This window comes from Cydia pomonella, chromosome 26 (genome assembly GCF_033807575.1).
Source record: "Cydia pomonella isolate Wapato2018A chromosome 26, ilCydPomo1, whole genome shotgun sequence".
NCBI classification, from domain to species: domain Eukaryota; kingdom Metazoa; phylum Arthropoda; class Insecta; order Lepidoptera; family Tortricidae; genus Cydia; species Cydia pomonella.
Window position 1 is genome coordinate 5448843 of NC_084728.1, and position 21763 is coordinate 5470605.

Sequence of the window (21763 nt, forward strand, 5' to 3'; positions counted from 1 at the left end):
TGAATTACGTGTTAGCGTCCTGATTTCCATACATACTTTATTGTGTATTTTTCACTTCTTACTCTTACTACTGACCCTCTGATTTTTTCAAGAACATAACCTTATTGGGGATCTAAACTATAACTAAGCTTGCAATTTTTATTACAATCATAAAACCATTATGTATTGGCTGATTTCATAATTAATTTCTGTGGAAAAAAGTTATCATTATCAATCCGCTTATAATTCCTAATTAGTTATATACAGAACACGGAAACTAATACCTACAATCAGCTCTAGCCCTTCCTATACCCACAAAAAGATACTTTATCGTAGCACTGATTACTGGCCACTTTCAATACAGCTGTACAGCAACGCCCGTATAAAAGACCCAACGCACCGCTGGACAGCATTCAGTAGCTATCTAGCAGTCTGACAAGAAGTGCAAGATGAGATTTCTGGTAAATTTACCTTCTTAAAAAAACAAATAAAAGTGATAACGGGTTACGAAATTTAAAGTTAAACAGAAAACCTGAACGCACCCTTAAATTTTTAATCGCTCGTTTTCGAACGCGTTCCAATTTTCCCGCGTAAATTTGACAAGTGTTTTTTTTTAAGTGTTCAAAGTGGCCAGTACTCCGTTATCATTTTACGTCTAATGCGGATGAAACCTTGCTACATCGAAAGCTGTTATTATCATTTTTGGATGTCTAAAAAAATACATAGGTACATTTAATTGATTTGGCAAGGTTACATTTGTATCATTTTTTGCATATTGTTCAATAGTGTCATAAAAACTGTTTTTACTGCATTGTCAATATGAGGTGTAAAAACATTTCGGAACTGATGTAGTGTTGTTTACGATTTGCATTATGTTAAGTAGTTTATACACATGTCAATCTGTCAATCAAGTTCGTTACATTTGTGACATTCCTATTTTAAATGCTTAGAACCGGTCTATTAAATACTTAGATTAGTTTTAAAATAATATGAACTTGAGTTTTATACTATCTTATTTAATTGTTAAGTACATTAAATTCATCGCATTACAAGTAACATAAAAAAGTAACTAAATCATTTTACGATTCACTATTTAAACATAACTCGTTATTTATTTACAACCGTTACAATCAAACAATTACATCGTTATTTCCTCTTCAATAACAATAAACATTCGAATAAAGAACATATGGGCCGTTTAAATTGACAGCTGCCATATATTAAATGCATTCGGATTAATCGAATCTGGACCTTAATAGGCGGTAATAAAGATTATTATGGTCGCGTAATGACAATTGTATGTGAAGGTCGTTCATACCCGCGACGATGTTCGCATATAAAATGTATCGAAAGGAGTAATATATCTTTAAAGAGTTTAAATGCTTTTGTACCGATAGTGGAGATATGTCTTTTTGGTATTACGATGTCTTTTTGTATTTGCCAACTGGTGACAAATAGAGCATTTCTCAATAGGTACCTAAAAAATATAAATATTTCAAACCACATTGACCGAGGGATATATTAACGTGATAAAACTTATTCCTTTTTGTTACCGCCATACAAAGTATATAGGGAAAAGGTAACACAGTAGGAAAACAAAACTCTGGGACATTTTTTTATCTAGTGATTCTAAGTCGAAAAAACACAAAAAAATTGAATAAATTAATGAAAGTGGCAATTTTTTAAAGTAACTGTTCAACAAAATATGACGTTTATAATGGCACTTCCATATGTTGTCACGTCAAAATAGGTGCAGTATTAGTTTTAGGCAGAATATAAAAGATTTAGTATAATATAACTGCATATTTTATCTATTGTATCTTGTTCCACAAAACTTCAACGTGTTCAATTAGGTACTCGTAATAACGGTTATTGAATAGAATCTAGAAAAGTTATATAAAACGGGAATTTAATTACAAGCCCACTAAAAGTTGCGTATATTTATAAAGACAAATGCCTTAATCTAAATCGTACACCTTATGCATTGCAACATGACAACGAATTTACGCGACAATTCCAACTGTCTGTTGCGAAAACGACCACGCCCTAGACTTAGGAATAGAACCAGTAATAGTCTAGAACAATCGTTAAGTTTCGATTCGGTGGACAATAGGAGCTTTTAGGTAATTTAAAGAGAATTATACCTCCATATTAAAGGACACTCTCTCTTAAATCTTTATAAAAGAAACAATACGTATAAAAACGAACGAAAGAAACGGACGAACAGAGTCACCAATTAGTTTCTTCAGGAGTCCGGTTTTTAAAATAAAATGACCAGCGCGGTCCGTTTCTACTTCAGTTTATTAAATAAGTATAAAAATAATACAGGTCGGCGGTCCGTCATTAGGTGACCCCTGGTGGGGGTAGGCCCTCTGTTTTTCAAATTTTAGTACGAGACACAAAAATGTATAAAATATTCAAGACTCATCCTAGTCCAATAAGCATTCGAACTCATCCGGCCAAATTCGTAGGCCTGGGATGCATTAACTCATTTATTTTTATATGTTTATACGTATACGTGACTTGACTAGATCCCTATGCGACAGTAAATCTGTCTGTTTCTTACCTCTTCACTCTTAAATCGCTGAACCAATTTAACAATCGTCATCATCATCCCACGCAGAGGAAGTCGCGAGCAGACACTAGTATTTCAGAACATTCATACATATAATCACTCCTATTTCCCGGGGGGGTAGGCAGAGACACCGGATTTCCACTTGCTAGGTTCCTGCCATACCTCTTTCGCTTCCTTAACTTTCATAAGAATAACACAGTTCGGTTTCAATATTCAATAAGACCTTTTTAAAATTAACTAACCAGTTCGTTTAATTTTGCATTGCATCAACGGTATTTACCGATGCGGCAACGTTAAAAATCGCTCCTGTCAAATAAACGTTATCAACACTAAACTGCGTTACGCAGTTTCGAATACCGCAGGTTCAACTACTCATAACGTAACTTCGACTAACGAATTCGGTGCGTTCACGACTTTGTATGTATATGAATATGTATTAACGTAAAATTACAGTTCAAAATCCCGGCCATATTTAACCTACAATAATTTTCAAGAAAGCTCATATTTACAAAATGGTTGAAAAAATATCATATTAAATGGCACTTTATACTTTCTATGTTTTTGTTATATGTATTATGTAATTTGTCTTGTTTGTGTTTACGAATAAAATAATTCTGTTATATTCTATATCGACATGAATAGTTCTATCCGGTGATACCCATGTGTACGCGCGTTTTTTTATAAAAAAAAATCGTTTATTATGGCAAAGAATTGTCGTTGCTGTACAACGAACAAAAAAAAACAAAAAGCGCAATTAACACAATAGGGTTGTTGGCTGTATACAAAAGAAAAAAATACATCACGAACGAAATGACACTTAAAATTAAAACGTAAACAAATATATATTTTTATGTCAAAAATACAAATAACTTCAATTCTACAGACGCTGTTATTATCTATAGGAATTGACCAATCTATAGGCACTACAATCACCGTACAAGTGGCTGGAAGTTGCAAAAAAGTTAGCAAAGTTTTCAGAAAATTTCATAGGTAAAAATTAAGGAAACTTTCGTTTTGGAAACGGAAAATTTCGATCCCCAAATTACAAAAATATGTCAAATTCCCGATTTTTTTTTCAATGTGGAAATTTCGCAGTTCCAGAAACTTTCTGACGGCAGATACCGAAACCAGGTTATATTTTGACGATTTTGATTTGGTTTCTTTAATAAAGTCTCAATTTTATTGTTGGCAGGATTTGAATTATTGAGGTGGTATTAACGCTAGAGACATTTAATTATAGCTTGAAATTTTTATTTTATTTTTATTTTTATTTATTTGGAGATCCAACAGCTGTGACATTAACATAGAAAAATATAGTAGATACAGGAAGCCAATTATAGAAACTCACAGGTAGTGACATAATACAAAGATATTTCTTTTACTAAGTATCCGCGATTACTTTTATCTAAAACCCTATTTAGACGGATCAAGAACTCGCATGCGATTTTCGTCAAATGCGGTATTTGGACGGCTGAATTCATTGTACTCTGTAGTTAGCAATATATCGAATATTGCATGCAAGTTCTTACATCGTCTAAATGCGGCTTTAGATAAAATATCACGGGCTTAAACCAGAGCAAACACATTTAGGCCATTGCCACAGGTTCAACAGCTGTCCGATTTCGTCACATTCCTTTTCTGGGAAACAATACGTGTTTAAAATAAATCGTTTGCCATTACCATGTTATTAAAGAAGGACATATGTAACATTACAACGGAACGAGAGAGACCTGCCGCCCCAAACTAGCGTCTTTTGAGCTTCGGTGTCAAGTCAACTCTAAACTTTATGGCAGCTGCTCGACGCAACGTTGGCGCGACTGCGGAGCAACGCCATTTTCCATAGCGCTGACTAGACGCCGACGCTCAGAAGACGCTAGTGTGGTGTGGCTCTAAGAAGCATAAATGTGCAAGGCATTCTAGCGTTTTAGCTTCGAGTAATTAGGATTATAATCACCTGTAAAACAATTATTTCAGTAATTTAGACATCAGACAAAGAATGTTTATGCTTTTATGAACGCGAACAGCGCAATCGCTCTAAGTTTGGTTAGAATTAGAATAATTTACAATAGAGTAGGTGATTATAAGAAGCAACAAGTATAAAAAATTCATTAACAGTAGATAATTGCAATAGTGCTAATTCCAAAAAATAAACGTGTCATGAATTCATTCATTCGTTCATGAAAAGCAACCCATTTGGTTCTTATCTAATCTGTAAAAAAATATTTATTTGTACCCACAATATTATATTCAATCAATTAATCTTTTTAATTTGCACCTTGTCGTAATAAAAAAACAAGAATTGCTGTAATTATAATTTTCACATCACCTATTCGGAAAGGCTTTTTTTAGCCAGCTAGGAGGGATCAAAGTGGCATTTATTTGTTCTAGGACACAGTGTTTTTATGTGTTGGTCATGTGAAAAGCAGTATGTCACATGGTAGCAAAACGATTTCCACCTTGGGCGCTAACACTTGAATCCTTCCCTTCGTCCACACTGAAAATATTACATTTTGCTCCCATGTGACACAATACTATTCACATATTACTGAACGACGGGTTACCATGGTTCAGTTTCTTTGACAATAAGTCCTGATTATAAAAATAATTCAACTGCGACTATAATGATTCCTTTGGGAGCGTTTAAAACAATCTTCGCGTTACTGCAACCAATAATCAAAGCGCAATGCAAAGCAGTTTTGCCACATAATGCAATTCCCCTATTAACTTATGTAGTAACATCGCAGTGGATTCTTCGCCGAAATTGGGTTATTTTTTGTACGTATTGGACTTCGATTATCATAAATTTGATTGGGATTTAGGTATTGATTGATGTGTTGATTGGTTTGATCGAAATTTGGTTACGTTTCAACAAGTATAATGTTAATAACAGTGTATTTCTTTAACACACTTTGGGGTTTAACGCCTTAAATAATAATATATAGGGTCTTTTCGCAAGCTAGTTTTGAAAACCTGTGGGGAAATAATGTTTTTTACCTATGTTATTTATATTACTCTATGTGGACTGATTATTTAATATTAGTTAGTTTAAATAATGGTTTTAAAAATGACCTTTTTAAATAAAGCCAATAAAAGGAATTAAATTTTCCGATATTTGAACTTTAATAATCCAAGTTTAATCAATTTCAAGAGTTTTATTTAATAAATAAAATGGCATATAAGAAGTGGTTTTCACTCCAATTCCACTAGAAATGAAAAAACCAATTCAATACCATGCAGGTCGTCCGCTAGCTGGTGCGGTTACACAGAGCGGGTGTGTGAAAAATGAAAAAATGAAAATGAAAAAATGTTTATTCTGTTTAAGAATTACTTATACAGTTGTAAGTGTTGGCGCCTCTTTTTAAGTAACAAATACCTGTGTTAAGAGGCACCGCTCTTCCTTAATTAGTAATAGAACAATTTTTTAAAAATTTAAATAGAAATAAAAAGATAAAATTAACATATCAGAGACTAACAAAAGTAATTGCTTATAGATTAATTTAACCTAATGAGAAGATGGACTTGCAAGTCCATGTGTGTGTGTGTGTGTGTGTGTGTGTGTGTGTGTGTGTGTGTGTGTGTGTGTGTGTGTGTGTGTGTGTGTGTGTGTGTGTGCGTGTGTGCCTGTGTGTGTGTGTGTGTGTTTAAAGTCCTAAAATATTTTGAATTAAGTTTTCTGTATCATAATAACTCTTACATTTAAGCCAGTCTGTTATAATTATTTTACATTCATAAAATGGTAAATGATGTATATTTAAGTGCTTATTTAAGAAATTGTATAATTTACTGGATTTAAAAACAAACTGTCTACTAGCGTATGTGGTATTTATTGAAGTGGTTGGAAGTATGTTACCGTTTCTCCTAGTATTTCGTGTGGTAGGTGTATATGGTTTAGATTTGTGTATTTTTAAAGTGTAGGTTAACTAAAAACAGTATGAACGTTATAAATTGTATATACAGATGTCAATCACAATGAAAAAATCAACGATCATCAACTCTGGCCCACCCACATCTTTCTCCGGTCCAATGCGTTACCAATTACGCTAGCCGCCCATCCGTCATGAACATGATGAAGATGTGGGTTCGAGTCCAACGTTAGCCAAAGTTTATCATCCTTGATTTTTAACTGTGATTGACATCTGTATATAAAATATATAGATTGTAATATGGTACGTTCCACAAAAAAAAAGGAAAAAAAACATTGAAGTTTGAGCGTTGCTTGGCGCGGACGCATGCGACGGACTCTACCTACAATGGCACCCGCGTGCGAGTGCCCGCTCCGTGCACCCGCGCCACCTAGCGGGTGCTCTTAAACAATAAAAATCCACAAAGCACAATACACAGACAGACAATTAGGTGAACTGATTAAACGGTCTACTGAGCTAAGGAAGCAGCAATGCTACTGTAGCGTAATAATTAACACAGAAGGATATTGCGAACGGATGTGATTCAAATGCTTACATATTTATGAACGCGTTTCCGTTTTAGCTGGTAATTAGATTAGTGGTTTCAATTTAGATGAGATTGAGTAAATAGTGTTTATCAGAATAGAAGTCATTTTGGTTAATTTAAAGTAAAGCGTGGGTCAATTTTTTTTTCATTATCTTGTTTCTGACCACTATTGGTGCCCTTGTATTGGTGGCTTAATAAAAAAAAAAGCGGCCAAGTTCGAGTCGGACTCGCCCATGAAGGGTTCCGTACCATTTATGACGTATTGAACAAAATTCTTACTGGATCTCGTTAAAATGTACTTCAAGTTAATTCGTTATTAGGTATTCTTAGGAATATAATCAGGCCAATTGGCAGAAGATTTACAAACTTCAGTTCGCATAACCGTATTCTTGTATTAATAGACTTCTGCATTACCCTTTTCTGGGACGCGCCAATATACAAAAAATCCAAATATATACAATTTAATTCAACTTTGAAGACAAATCACATTTCCCGAGAGTCTAATCTAATTTGTACTTTAAATCTGATTACTAAGGTAGAAATTCTATTGGCGCGTATGTGGTCATTAAATCGTACTACAATGCATGGAAAAGGGATAATAGGTTTTTGTGATTAGTCCGCTTACAAGGTTCCCGTACTAAATCTGACGTAAAAACTGTCAGGTATGTTAACCCACTTTGGGTTTGCCTGAGTAATGATTTGACAACCTATCTGGCCTAGTGGGTAGTGACCCTGCCTATGAAGCCGATGGTCCCGGGTTCAAATCCTGGTAAGGGCATTTATTCGTGTGATGAGCATGGATATTTGTTCCTGAGTCATGGATGTTTTCTATGTATTTAATTATTTATAAATATGTATATATTATATATATCGTTGTCTAAGTACCCGCAACACAAGCCTTATTGAGCTTACCGTGGGCCTTAGTCAATTTGTGTAATAATGTCGTATAATATTTATTTATTATTATTTATGATCATATACAGGAAGAAATTTTACCGACCGTTCTTACTCTACGTAGTGACTTTATAGGTCATACTCAACAACTTTTATTATGGGACCAATGCAGAAATCGCGAAACAAAATTTGGCTATTTCATACATTCCGACTGATGTGATGCCGCTGATTTCTATGGGACAGCCAATTTTTTTTTTCACGATTTCGGCATTAAATTAAAGTTGTTCAGTATGACCTATAAAGTCCCTACGCAGAGTATGACCGGTGATTAAAATTTCACGCTGTATATGGGATCCTATTTAAAATCAACAAGTATAAGAAATTTTAACAACCATTTTCCCTTCCAGATCGCTTTCGCCGCCGTCCTCGGCTACGCCTCGGCCTCGGCCATCCTGCCCCTCGCACATCTCGGCATCAACGCCGGCGACGCGCAAGCGGCCGCCATCGACGCTACCGTCGCCGCGCAGGACCATGCGCGCGCGGCGATAGAAGGCAACCTGAGGGCCAACGAGGCCGCTGTACAGTGGAACACTGAGGCCGTCCGCCAGGCGGCTGAGGCCTCTAGGGACATCAATGAGAACGCTTACTGGAATGGCGTCGCCGCTTCCCAGGTAAATGTTTATTTATTTTTTCTCACGAGACAAGTTGCTAAAATGTGTTGGAAAAGGTTACTTTATTAGTAAATTTCGCTTCGAGTGTTGCTATATGTAGCAACTTTTTAAAACTAAATAGCCATTCCATTTCACTATGCTAGAAAAGAATGAAAGAAAAAAACCGGCCAAGTGCGTGCGGACTCGCCCACCGAGAGTTCCGTACTTTTTACGGAAAAAAGTTAATGGAACGGCGTGGCTGCTTCCCATGTATGGGCCAAAATGAGAGTGGGAACAAGTTTCCCAAAGGCAAATTTGGCTCTAAAAATAACAAAATTTAAAATTTAACACATAAATTGCTAATTTTAATGTTTGGATTCCGTCAAACTACTAAACGTAACGTGCACGATAAAAAAATCGCCTGATAAAGTTCTCAAAGAAACCTCACCAAACAAGTAGACATGAATATTTCTGACGTGATCAAAAAAATAACCGATTCTCAAGTTCGAAGTGACCTCATAAGAGCTCCGCGAAGTTTTGTGCGGAGCTCTAATAACCGAAATCTACAAAATGGTTCCACGATTAAAAACAGCTCGGGTCCCAAAAAACAACTAACTAGCAACTAGTTAAGGGATAATGAAACCCCCTAAACACATCTCAATGAATTTCAGAACGTCGTAGCCGCCGCCCAATCGCAAGCAGCCGCCCTGAACGGCATCGCCGCCGCCCGCGCCGGTCTGTGGGGCGCCCACGTCGCGCCCGTCGGCCCCGTCGCCGCCTGGGGCGCCCCCCTCCTCCACGGTGGTCTGGGCATCCATGGCGCCGCTCTGCGCGCGTGGTAAAACAACTGACGGTGTACCTAACCAGGGAAATTGCCTTGGGATGTTTTTTTTAAACATTCTAAAGGATTTGTCAACTGAAAGAATTTTATAAAGCTCATTCCACATCGCTGTAGGATACATCATATAGTTTATGTGATTGCTACATAAGTAAAGGCATTAAAATACGAGTGTGGGTTTATGAAACAAGCGATGTGAATTTCATAAAGGGACCACACGAGTGTTTTAATGCCTAATTATGTTTAGGCCTTCGACACACTCGAAAATCTCAATGCATTAGCGATATAGTCATTTAGATACGTGGCTGTCAATGGCGCGGTTATATCGCAATAAAAATCACAATATATAAAGGCTTTTATAGCTTATTCCTGATCAAATTATGGTGTGTTTATAGCGGAGCTCAAAACTGAACTCTAATAGCAATTTTATAAAGTTCAAATCATTGTAAACTACACCATATTCGCAATTTGAGTACTAGTCCCATCTTTGCTTAAACCGGACTATGGTGAGTCTATATGTAGAATATACTTTATATCAATGTGTATAAGGTTCATGTTTCTCTGGTTAGTTATACGTGCGAACTGGATCTGATAGGAAACAATGATGCTCAACGGAAAACAAACGGTCTCATTTAGTAACTCTCTTTGTAGATACCATAATGCCATCACTGCCAAAGTGTAAATAAATACACATTTTTAAGACGATTCTGACATTTTATTTATCCTCTTCCCTTACCCTTTAGAGCAGTAAGAAAGTCTTAGCTCCTAGTAAGAAATAATAACGCAGAAAAGATATGTAATTTGCTTACAAGCAAGATATTTACAAAATGAAACATAACTCCTCTCATGCTTGTAACTCCTCTGGAGTTGCAAGCGTACATAGGCTACGGATACTGCTTACCATCAGGCAGGCCGTATGCTTGTTTGCCACCGACGTAGTATAAAAAAATATATATATATAACTAAAAAACGTCAGCATTATAAGAAGAATAAGTTCATATTTCATACAAAAAAATACATTAAACACACTTTTATTGCCGACTGTATTTCTCCGAAGTATCGGACTCGTCAAAACGGTGAATTCCCATTTAGATTAAGTAAGTGTAAAGTAGGTACATTATACGATTTTTATTTCACGAATTGGAATTTGAAATGGTCTTTTTACTATGATATAAATGGTAAATTCAAGAATTTTATATGATATTTTTGACAGTTCAGTATAAATCTCGCCCCAGCTCTTCATAATCGAACCTGTATATGTATTTAAGATCCTAAACATATAAGTTTTAGATTAAGCCGCACATAATGAAGTCACTTTTTTGCGCATATGAAATTATGAAGTCAACAAATTATAATCTTAACACAGTTATAAGTATATGCGTAGAAAATTCTTACTTTGACGTCCGTTAAAAGAAAACAGGACTGTCCAGTTAAATGGCTTGATTGAACCCTAAAACAGAGCAAGGCCAAAAACAACCAACCAGAGACAAAACCCGATTTCTGCATAATACTTAATAAAACCATTAAAGGACCTTGCAACCAGATCTTACCAAAGATAGCTAATGGTTTTGAACCGGTATTTTGCTAGTACAGGGCGGGCAAATAAGAAATATACATTTTGTTTTGAAATGTTAACTATATTAAGTTCAAAGATTACTAAATATTGCTTAATATAGCTCTTACAGCATATCATGGGTATGTAGCCTCAGTTTTAAGGTAACGCCTGTTGCTGTGGGGAAACACGAATGATACAAAAAGATGTTTTGTTTAGAAGCGTTTATTGCACAAAAGAAGTGCGTACGAGCTATATGTGGTGTACCGCCTCGCACGCCATAGAAACCTCTTTTTATTAGTCTTAAATTGCTGACTTTGCCTTCAATATATATCTTTGAAACTTGCAGGTTTATGAAAACACACCCACATTTGTTTGTAAAACTGAAAGGTGCAATTTTAACACGAGATATCCTGACAGACTTGTATAACCGGCCATATATCGTACTAAGTTTTGCTGTATAAAAAATAGTCATTAGGAAAATGTTTTTATTCAAATAATGATTTTTTAGGTATTTAATTTAATTTGACGTAGACATTTATTTTAATATTTATTATGAATTTTATTGTTATTATAGAATTATTTAAATGTAGTTTGTAATTTAATGAATTTTGATTATTCTGAGGCTATTGTAATAATTGTGATATTGTGTATGTGTAGATATGATTATGTAGTAAATGTAAATATAATGTTAATTATGTAAATAATATTTAGATTTAAGTAAACACTTTGCATACCCATGTTGTCGGCGAGATGTGCTGAACGTATACAAAATGTTACCATCTATTAATTCGTTGTACCACATTTCACGCAAACAAATATATTTCTATTTCTAAAAAATATATTATTCAGAGTTGGCAAATACACGAGGAACGTAATGTCTGACAAATGTCCACCAATAACAGCAGGCAACTGTGGTTCTGTAGTCAGCTAGGAATCCTTATAGTTTTTCCATGTTCGTCTGTCTGTCTGTCTGTCTGACAGCCTTTGCTGCATGGTGGTTAGTGCTAGAGGCTGCAATTTAGCATGACTATATAAATTAATCATGCTGTAGAACTGGTAAAATAAAAGATCGAAATGTTCCTGCATAATTTAATGATACTTATAATCACATTAAAGCAATAGATAGGTTGGTTAGGTTGTTTCTGATGCCCGAAGGGCAAGCTGTCCAGAAATAGGAGCCCCACGTAGCGGGGCTCCGTCGACTCAAGGAACGAAACAAAGATTTTCACGTTTCACGATATGCCTTGGATCACGATCTGCCTGATCTTACGATCGGCCGCCGACATATGTAGGCTGAGATCATTATTTTATTTATCAATTGTTACTCAATTAAGAAAAACATCCAAATACATACGAATAGAAATGCAAGTGGAAACAACTTGTGTTTCATATATACACGGATTATTACATACATAACGGAGACAGGAGAATAAAACCTCTAACCACTTTTTACATCGACTGTACGCATAATTCCAGTAAATTTTGAGATAAATACGAACACACACACACACACTAAAAGCTCGTTGCCCAGTCCTTATCAAACAAAGAAAATATAACTCTGTATAAATAACCAACCATCAAGTTAAACCAACTAGCCCTGCCCTATTTAAAAACATATCACAAACAACCTTATTAACGACGGCATAAAATACAAATTTCAACAAACCAGTACTAAGGAATAAATCGCATAGAAACTTCAACCATATTACAACGAATTAAAGTTAATACTCATTAGCAAACCCAGTTTATACTGTTCTAAATTTAAAACGACGAAACTAAGGGCCTACCGCGAACACCGAAGTTCGCAAATTGCGGGCATCTCTCTCTTTTACCACAGAATAAATTTAAGAAGAAAAAAAAAGGAAACTTCCTACAAAACCGGAATTTGACAGCGATTCAGGGACGAATCATGATGTCCCTTTCTAATGCATGGCACTATTCCTTTCGGCTATTTATAGTTGTCAATTTTCAAGTCATTATCTTAAATCTATGGTTGTGCACGCAAAGGACCGTCAAGTTTTGGCAACCACAATTATTGCTCCTAGCAACGCTGAGCCGAACGGAGCCGAGAACGCCCGAAAGACCTAGTTTCCCCCCACTGCTTTTACTCCGATTAAGGCGTGATTGGAGTGACCGAGAAGGATGCCCGCAATTTGAGACTTCGGTGTTCGCGGTAGGCCCTCTGATTTGAATTTCATACAAAGATATTTGCAAAAACGGGAAAGTGCAGTTGTTCGCATTAATATTCAAAGGAATTTGACCTTTATGGTAATGTGGTAAAGAACTAATTGCGGGGGTAGGCTGGTTCTAGACTGCCTTGATGAGGGCGTAGGCTTTTGTACGCGCGGACACACAGGCGGAAAGCGCAGCGAACAACATGAAGTCTGATAACTGTCAAATGTGTGAGCTATAGTCAAGTGAACGCGACTGTTGGGCACTGTGTGAAACACACCTAAATTAGATATCCGAGCGTGCAAGAACACCTTTATATTATAATCGCCTCCTGCGTGTGGCAACACCGTTTCAACACTCTCTCGCTTCCTATCTGCTCTCGCAGCGTTCATATCTACCAAAATGTGATAGTTAAGTATTTCTTCTAATAAACGTGATAAAGTGCAGTGTATCATTTAATTCAAGCCTAACCTACATTCTTTACATTGGTGCCGAAACCCGGGACAACTCAGATGAGCACATAGCATTAAGTGCCACTGTAATTGACAATGTTATAGATCCATTTTTTGAAAGATATTCAAGCCTTTTCAAAATGATAAAAGTGACTGTCCATATATTAAGATTTATAAATAAATGTAAAGGAAAATCAGTTTCATCAAACCTAATTTCTGTAAAAGAGTCTAGAGACGCTCTGACCTTAATAATAAAAGGTGTGCAAATTCACTATTTTCATAACGAGTTTCTGTGTATTGAGAAGGATAAAGCTATAACCTCCAATCTAAAGTCACTTAACCCTTTCATTGACTCGGCAGGGCTTCTTCGTGTGGGTGGAAGGTTGGACAATGCCACACACTTAGATTTCTCAAAGAAACATAATATAATTTTGCCCAAGCACTGTCATGTAACTAAATTAATCATAAGTCATGAGCATTTAATGCTCATGCATGCAGGGTTAAAGCTTGTCCTAGGTAGTCTGTGTCAAAAATATTGCATCATTAATTCTGTAAGAGAAGTCAAATCTGTAATTAACAAATGCATCACATGCTGTAAGCTGAAGGCCGCTGCTAGTCAGCAATTAATGGGATCACTTCCCAAGGAGCGAATCACTCCAGCTCGAATATTTGAAAATACAGGCCTTGATTATTGTGGACCTTTTGAAATTAAACAATCTGCTCTTAGAAGCAGTATAATAGGTAAAGGGTATGTAGCCGTATTTGTTTGCTTTGCCTCCAAAGCTGTGCACCTAGAAGTAGTCACCGACATGACCACTGACACTTTTATAGCTGCATTTAAGCGTTTCACTGGTAGAAGAGGCTATCCACAAAATATATTTTGTGATAATGGCTCAACATTTCGAGGTGCAAATAACAAATTAAAAGAGCTCCACGATTTACATAAAAAAGATTACTTTCAAAAGGCTGTCAATGATTATGTACTACAGAAAGGCATACAGTTCCATTTCATTCCCAAATATAGTCCCAATCATGGAGGTCTCTGGGAGGCTGCTGTCAAGTCAGCAAAGTTTCATTTTAAAAGGATTGCTTCAAATCGAACTTTTACATATGAACAATTTAATACAATAATCATAGAAATTGAAGCAATACTTAACTCAAGACCATTGACCCCGCTGTCTCACGACACGTCTGATTTTTCATATTTAACCCCTGGGCACTTCTTGATTGGTGCTGAGCTAACTTCTGCCCCCCAACCTGACTTGGCAGCAGTCCCCAGTAATCGTCTCCGGTTTTGGAGGTGCTGCGAGCAAATACGGCAGCATTTTTGGAATGTTTGGTCAAAGGAGTACCTATCATTGCTAAACCAAAGAACTAAATGGCTAAAAACAAAACCAAACTTAAAGATCGGCATGGTGGTATTACTGCAGGTCCCAAACACTCCTCCTTTAACTTGGCCCATAGGGAGGGTCAACAAGGTTTTTTTATGGCAGTGATGGCCATGTAAGAGTTGTGGAGGTCCAGACCTCAGATAAAAAATTGCATTCCCGTGCTGTGTCAAAAATAGTGGTATTACCGATAGAGGCATAACCCATTTATATGCGATATTAAGTAAATAAATATTGTATTTGTATTTGTTCTTGTTGCACAAGTGGTGCATCCCTACTATGTTCAAAAATATATTTGATTAGAGCTAGAAAATTGTTTATAGTAACATTTGGCACAGCTTAATAACAATGTTTATTAGTAGCATGTGTCAAAAACTTGCTTGTTGATTTGATGTTGTCTGTATTTGTGTAGAGTATAAATGCAGCGCAACAATGTTGTTTGTTGAAGTGTATCCCTAACAGATTTAATTAATAGTATTTAATTTCTAAATTTTAACAGTTAACCAGACTGATTTGTTGCCAACAAGACTGATGTATCTACTTCGAAGTAAATTAATGCCATTATCAATGTAGCTTGCTCTCATATGATACCTTAAACCTGCATAAGATATTCTAGGTTAAACAGTATTATTATTGTTTAATGATTCATGTTCAACAACTTTCATTAGATTCATTAGCAATTTACAATGTACCGAGTTTGCATTGTTATTTGGCTTTGTCACAAATAGGCATTTGAGCCCCCCCCCCCCCCAGTTTATGTGTGAAACACACCTAAATTAGATATCCGAGCGTGCAAGAACACCTTTATATTATAATCGCCTCCTGCGTGTGGCAACACCGTTTCAACACTCTCGCTTCCTATCTGCTCTCGCAGCGTTCATATCTACCAAAATGTGATAGTTAAGTATTTCTTCTAATAAACGTCATGAAGTGCAGTGTATCATTTAATTCAAGCCTAACCTACATTCTTTACAGGCACACGGCCATTGTTTGCAAGAGTATAGTAAAAAAATATCGGGTTGCACTCCGGGAGTGCCGGCAGAAGTGAAAACTTGAATATTAACGTTGTGCATTTTTGAGGTTTTGGATTGGTTAGGGAATAATTTTGCACGAATTGCTTTAATTATCAGTATAAAAGTACTATCATTTATGTGGTAAAATACTATTGTATTCTTGCTCTCCTACGCCGCGCCGGCGGTCTACTGGCTTCAATGACATTGGAACAGTTTTTCGATCAGGTCACGAGTCCGTTTTACGAATTTTCAATCTGACGAATCTGTCGGTCACGTGACCTGTCGCGTGTTTAACATTTTTTTCCCCATCACAAAAAGTGCACAGCGCCACCAAAGAAGTTATCACTTCAATAAAATGTTCTGAAAAAAAAAGCTATAAAAAGGAAATAAATCAGCCGTTTGGAATATACATGGTGTAACACGAAGAAACCGAAAGATTTCAAAAGTGTATTCCTGATCACATTTAGAGACTAAAATGTCGTATAAACTTTTCTGGATTTCGCTTACTTTCAGAGTTTATACCAATTAAAAAGAAAACATCTTATTGTAACTTAGTGCAAAACGCCTTTTTTTTTATAGCGATGATACCATTACGGGGCGTAGTCTAAATATCATGTCAAAAAGTGACAAGTAACCTTTGCAAAAACTAGGTTTTACAAAAAAATCGTAAAAATTCATTTTCAGTGCCAGTTTTACCATTTTTTTTTAACATGTACGAATTTAATCAAAAATTTGGAAAAAAAAATCTTTTTGGCGAAATTTACTTCTAATTGAGTTAATCTCACCCGATAAATTGCTACAGTGATCCAAAGCTACTGCGCTAAATACGCTTCGCAAAGTGTATGGTGAGACTTCGTCGAAAAAATATCAAATTTCGTAGCCCTTTTCACATTATTTGATATTTGTCAAATACTGTCAGGTAGGGTCCACTTTCAAAGCTGTTCTCAAGGGGTGAGATTTTTTTTTATATAAAAGAGCATATTTTCATCCAATAATTATATTAATAATCATGGCTTTTATGGCACATCCTAACTATGATGGTTCGCGCAAAAGAAATGGTGTTTTTAATAATTTGTTTGTCATCCATTTCGACCGTATGTCTCAATAAGACGGCTACAAATGTAGATCGCCTTGAGTCAGCAATCGGCATGAATAAATGTAATAATAGTATAAATGTACAGTATAATAGCTAATTGAGGCAATCTACCCCGATAAATGCTTGTGGTTAGCCATTTTAATTGCTTACGTTATGGACACACTTGATTTGATAAACCGTTTAAGTTAATAAAACTTGTTTCTAAATGTTATTTTGAGTTGATCGTAGTTTAAAATCAGGAATATAAATCACCTTCGTACATTGTTTTTACCTCAGCAGTTTAAACAACTGCTCGAACAGTGAGCAAAAAATGTGACTCAAAGAGTACGCAAGTTATGCCGCATATTCGGCGCTTCGGCCGAGAGAGGGGCCGAGTATTCGGTATTCGGCCAAAACTACTATTCATGGCATATCTATTAACGCTTTTCAAACGTATTTGCAAGTCAGTGCGAATCCGTGAAAACCTGGAAAAAGGGTCCTTTGACACGATGAATCCCTGTAAATCTTACCTTTATTCTCCATATGCCCCTTCAGCTGCTCCGCCTTAGCCTGCAGCTTGGTCTGCACCGTCTCTGCGCTCTCCTTCATCTTGGCCAGGATACCTACAAATAGGATATGCTTAACCTAACCCAAACCACAAAGCGTAAGCAATTCAAACTAGGGGGGGCAATAGCTTTGTGCATGGTGGGTGGACTAAAACATGACCTTATACGACGTCGGTGGCAAACAAGCATACGGCCCGCCTGATGGTAAGCAGTCTCCGTAGCCTATGTATGCCTGCACCTCCAGAGGAGTTACATGCGCGTTGCCGACCCTAACATCCCACACAACACTATGAGTAGGGTCTTGTGTTATTTGGCTGCGGTTTTCTGTAAGGTACTTCCCCAGTTGGGCTCTGCTCTAGATCTGGAATGACATCCGCTGTGCTGTGCCCTACCACACAAAGCGAGATGACATTCACAATGCCCATACCTCTCTTAGATGCCCATACCTCTCTTTAATACCCATACCTTCTTCTTGTTATTTACTCAAACCCGTTATAATATTTAGGTCATCCTGAGCAACTTTTATTATGGAGCCAACGTATTACGAAAAAAAATTGACTCTCCCATAGACAATTTCAAGGACCAGCCAAAATGTACGAAATAGCCAAGTTTTATATCATAGTAAAAGTTACTCAGTATGACCTAAACATTTACGGGTCTGAGTAAATGGTTTTAGTTAATAAACATAATGTATATGACACATATATATGATATGATATACCTAATATGATTCTTGGACCTGAGGCTGCATTTCCACCGGAGATGAGCGAGGATGCGTAGCGAGGGATGTGTTTTTTAATAACTATACATCGAGGTTTTGGTGCGGGAATGGTATCGTGTATTTATAAATGTTTATTGTTAAATAATTACCAAACTATGAATTACAGATAAGTAGTAAGTCGAAGCCTGTTGCGGATATCATCATTGGATATCATCATTGGATAAACTAAATTATATTTCAAATTGTTAAAATTAAATATACCTAAATGTAATCTGAGTGTTAGCATGTAAGGTTTATCTGTTAGTGCTAATATTAAATAAATAAATAATAATAATAATAATTGGTTTGTTTGGGACGAAGCATGTTGCTGATTTGCATCCGTGGCCACCTGACGAAGCGTGCGTTGCGGATAACTTACATACTAATTGGATTATTTTTAGGGGTAAGTTCCAAATATGCTTAGAAATGTGAAAATTGTGTCAGTTTTTACAGTTTTTATCAAATCTTTGGCAAGTTTAAACATTCCCGCACTAAAAACCCCGATGTATGTTAATTTAATTACCTATAGAATTACTTCATTTGTTTTCCTCGCTCAGCGTGTAAGTAGTAATTCCAAAGAGATTTTGAAATAGACGTGGATTGTTAAAGAAAACTTTGTAGCCACAATAAATTTACTGCCATCTTTCGACACATTATTAAAATCTTTAGAACACCATTTGACTTTGATCCTTATTCTTTCACTAATATGTGTTAAATTTGTTAAATATCAAAAAGTGGCGCCATCTAATAGATCATAGGCCAAAGGTATGGCGGCATCGTTTCGTCATACAAATAGAAAAGAGCCATTTAATTTGGGTATGTCCACAGGAGAGACGTAAAAAGAGTTGTTGCGTATAACCCAAATAGGAAGATTGTGATTTTTAACAGTCTGTTGTAAAAAACTTCATGACTGACCCAACGTTCATAGTATTCCATGAAAAAAAAAAATTTTTTTTTTTGATAAATTTAACAATACAGTAAATCAAAACTGGACCCTGTGTCCTGAGCTAGGAAACCCTGTGTTACAGGGCACAGTTTCGTCATACCAATACTTATTACTTGGATAGGCAACGTCTTATACAAATACGTAATATACTTTACCATGTTTGTCTTTCTCTTTCAATATCCTCTCCATATCGCCGGCCTTGTCTTTCACACGCCCGAAGAAATCTATCCGTTTCAGTCAGCGTGCAATGTACAATGTAATTTTATAGGATTTGAATTTATTGCCCAAATGCTTATAAAATACAGACAGGGTGGAAAATTCGATTTGTACCGGCGGAGAAACAAAATCCAACTTGTTCCTAGGAAATTTCGTTATTTGCCTCTCTATCACTCTTGCATATTCGAGCGACAAAGAGGCAGTTAACAAAATTGCGACTTTCGCGATTCGCGGTAGGCCTCTGTAAACCGCTTTGATGCATTAATGTCATAGCGAAAACTTCTCAAAAATCTGTTTAAGGCATAGTATGTATAAGTTACTCTATGGTTTACAATATGTGCTAGTGCTGCTCTCTGACGGCAGAACATTGCAATAATACACCCTATTGATCACTTCATGATATGGTTAGGTTATATAATCGATACCCCTTCAAGGGGTTAGCGCTTATGAACGGGTATCAGCTTACCCGTATTATGAAGTGCTTAAAAAGCCAAATGAAAGGGTTTTACTTAGCAATGGCTTTGGTAAGCAAAGCCTTACGAAACCCCTTCAAAAACCGTCGAAAGGGATACCGGACCGGTCCCTGGCTACAACACATAAAAGCCTCGTTCCTGTCACCTTTTATTGATGAAAAACTTACCGGATATTCTTTTGGTGGCGTCAGGGCTCGCAGACTGCGTGAGGGCAGCCATTGTCATGTATTCGCTGGTGATTAGACCGGCGGCCTAAAAAGAATATACAGTACAGATGTAGTGACTAATCCTTTACTGTCGTGTTTCACGGAAACGCACGGACGTGTTATGAATGAATGAAATTAATTGAATCCAGAAAATTATTTCCATATGCCATTTTTCAGTCATTTTCAGTCCAAAAAGTACTGAGGTTGACTGAAGTAGCATGAAAAATACGGACGAGAAAATACTTACGATGGCAAATAATGTGAACTACATCAATATTAATTGTTAAGGAAAAAATTTACTCTATCCAGTTTTATTAGTTTTATTTTACTTATAGTTTTGATTCCCTATCAAATTATCACATTCACATTTAAATCTTAATTAATAATAAATCTTAATTAACTCTTTTTAGGCATAGTACGATTTATCGACCACATACGCGCTATTACAATTTCAACTTTAGCATTGCGATTTAAGTTTCAAATTAGATTGCAGTTTCTGGAAATGTGATTTGTCTTCAAATGAATCGTCAAAGCTGGATTAATTGGAATATATTTGGATTTTTCGGGAAAACCTTGTAGATTGATGGGACCTGGAAAAGGGTTAAAATGAGTTCATTTGTTTGGGGGCAATGATGCCACGGAAATAAAACAGATTAGGACAAGATTGCCTATACGCTTTTGACTGGTTCATTTTTAAATAAATAAATAAAATAAATATTTGGGGTCGTTCTTACACAGATCGACTTAGCCTCAAACTAAGCTTGTACTATGGGTACTAGGCGGCGATATACCTACATACGTATATAGATAAATACATGCTTATATACATAGAAAACGCTCATGACTCAGGAACAAATATCTGTGTTCATCACACAAATGCCCTTACCGGGATTCGAACCCGGGACCATCGGCTTCATAGGCAGGATCACTACCCGCTAGGCCAGACCGGTCGCCAACTCTGTCGGTTGGTTACTTCAATTACTGATCATATTGTGTATAAATATTTTCTATAGGCAATGTTAATATCTAGACAGGAAAATGAGGACTACATTTGCATGGTGAAGCCGTCGCGCGCGGTCGTTCACTTTCCTCATAATAAGTACTTGCTTTAAAAAAAGAACGAACTGACGGCAGTTGGCAAAAAGCTCACCTCCAAAGTCCCAGGGCTCATGGCGGAATACTCCTCGCTCAGCAACTCGACAATCAGTCCTTCGATGTCGAAGAAGAGGATGTGGCTCTCCGGATCTTCGGACAAAATAGAAAAAAGCCGTAGTGTTCGAATCTTCAATTATTTGACCTTCAAATATATCTTTTTTTAGGATTCTTTTGTTTTTTATAATCTTTAACATCAGTTGCTTTCGCGCTACCGTTTCCTCTGAGAACTTGCAACGGTGAAATTCTGCATATCATTAGAAGGCTTCTCTAGGTACCGCGCTGGGCCGAACCGACAGCAGTTAGAACACTTCTTAGTCAACACAATTAATTGATTATAAACCCTATTACAACGACGTAAGGTCTATGTACCTTTCGTTTAGGATACTTCTAAAGCCACACTA

At 36.4% G+C, this 21763-nt stretch overlaps 2 protein-coding genes across 8 annotated transcripts in view; one reads left to right on the forward strand and one right to left on the reverse strand.

Annotated features, from left to right (window-relative positions):
• LOC133531948 (WD repeat-containing protein 7) overlaps positions 1–21763 on the reverse strand; it is a 163443-nt gene that overhangs the window by 111905 nt on the left and 29775 nt on the right. For 5 of the 7 annotated variants that reach the window (XM_061870388.1, XM_061870391.1, XM_061870389.1 and 2 more), the window contains 4 exons: positions 21358–21452; positions 20169–20253; positions 19468–19536; positions 17571–17663 (listed from right to left, as the gene is read on the reverse strand). In XM_061870388.1, coding sequence (XP_061726372.1) covers positions 17571–17663; positions 19468–19536; positions 20169–20253; positions 21358–21452 — 342 coding nt within the window. The remainder of the gene's footprint in view (positions 1–17570; positions 17664–19467; positions 19537–20168; positions 20254–21357; positions 21453–21763) is intronic. The other 2 variants (XM_061870392.1, XM_061870394.1) reach the window with 2 other exon arrangements.
• Positions 289–10090, forward strand: LOC133531953 (cuticle protein 1-like). The gene is made up of 3 exons (XM_061870403.1): positions 289–440; positions 8305–8568; positions 9219–10090. The coding sequence occupies exons 1-3, from the start codon at positions 429–431 to the stop codon at positions 9387–9389; spliced, it is 447 nt and encodes a 148-aa protein (XP_061726387.1). The 5' UTR covers positions 289–428; the 3' UTR covers positions 9390–10090.

Bases quoted from the DNA above. Each gene is read 5' to 3' on its own strand.
- LOC133531953 (XM_061870403.1), top strand. The intron at 8,569-9,218 runs GTAAATGTTTAT...AATGAATTTCAG, and splicing joins ATGGCGTCGCCGCTTCCCAG to AACGTCGTAGCCGCCGCCCA.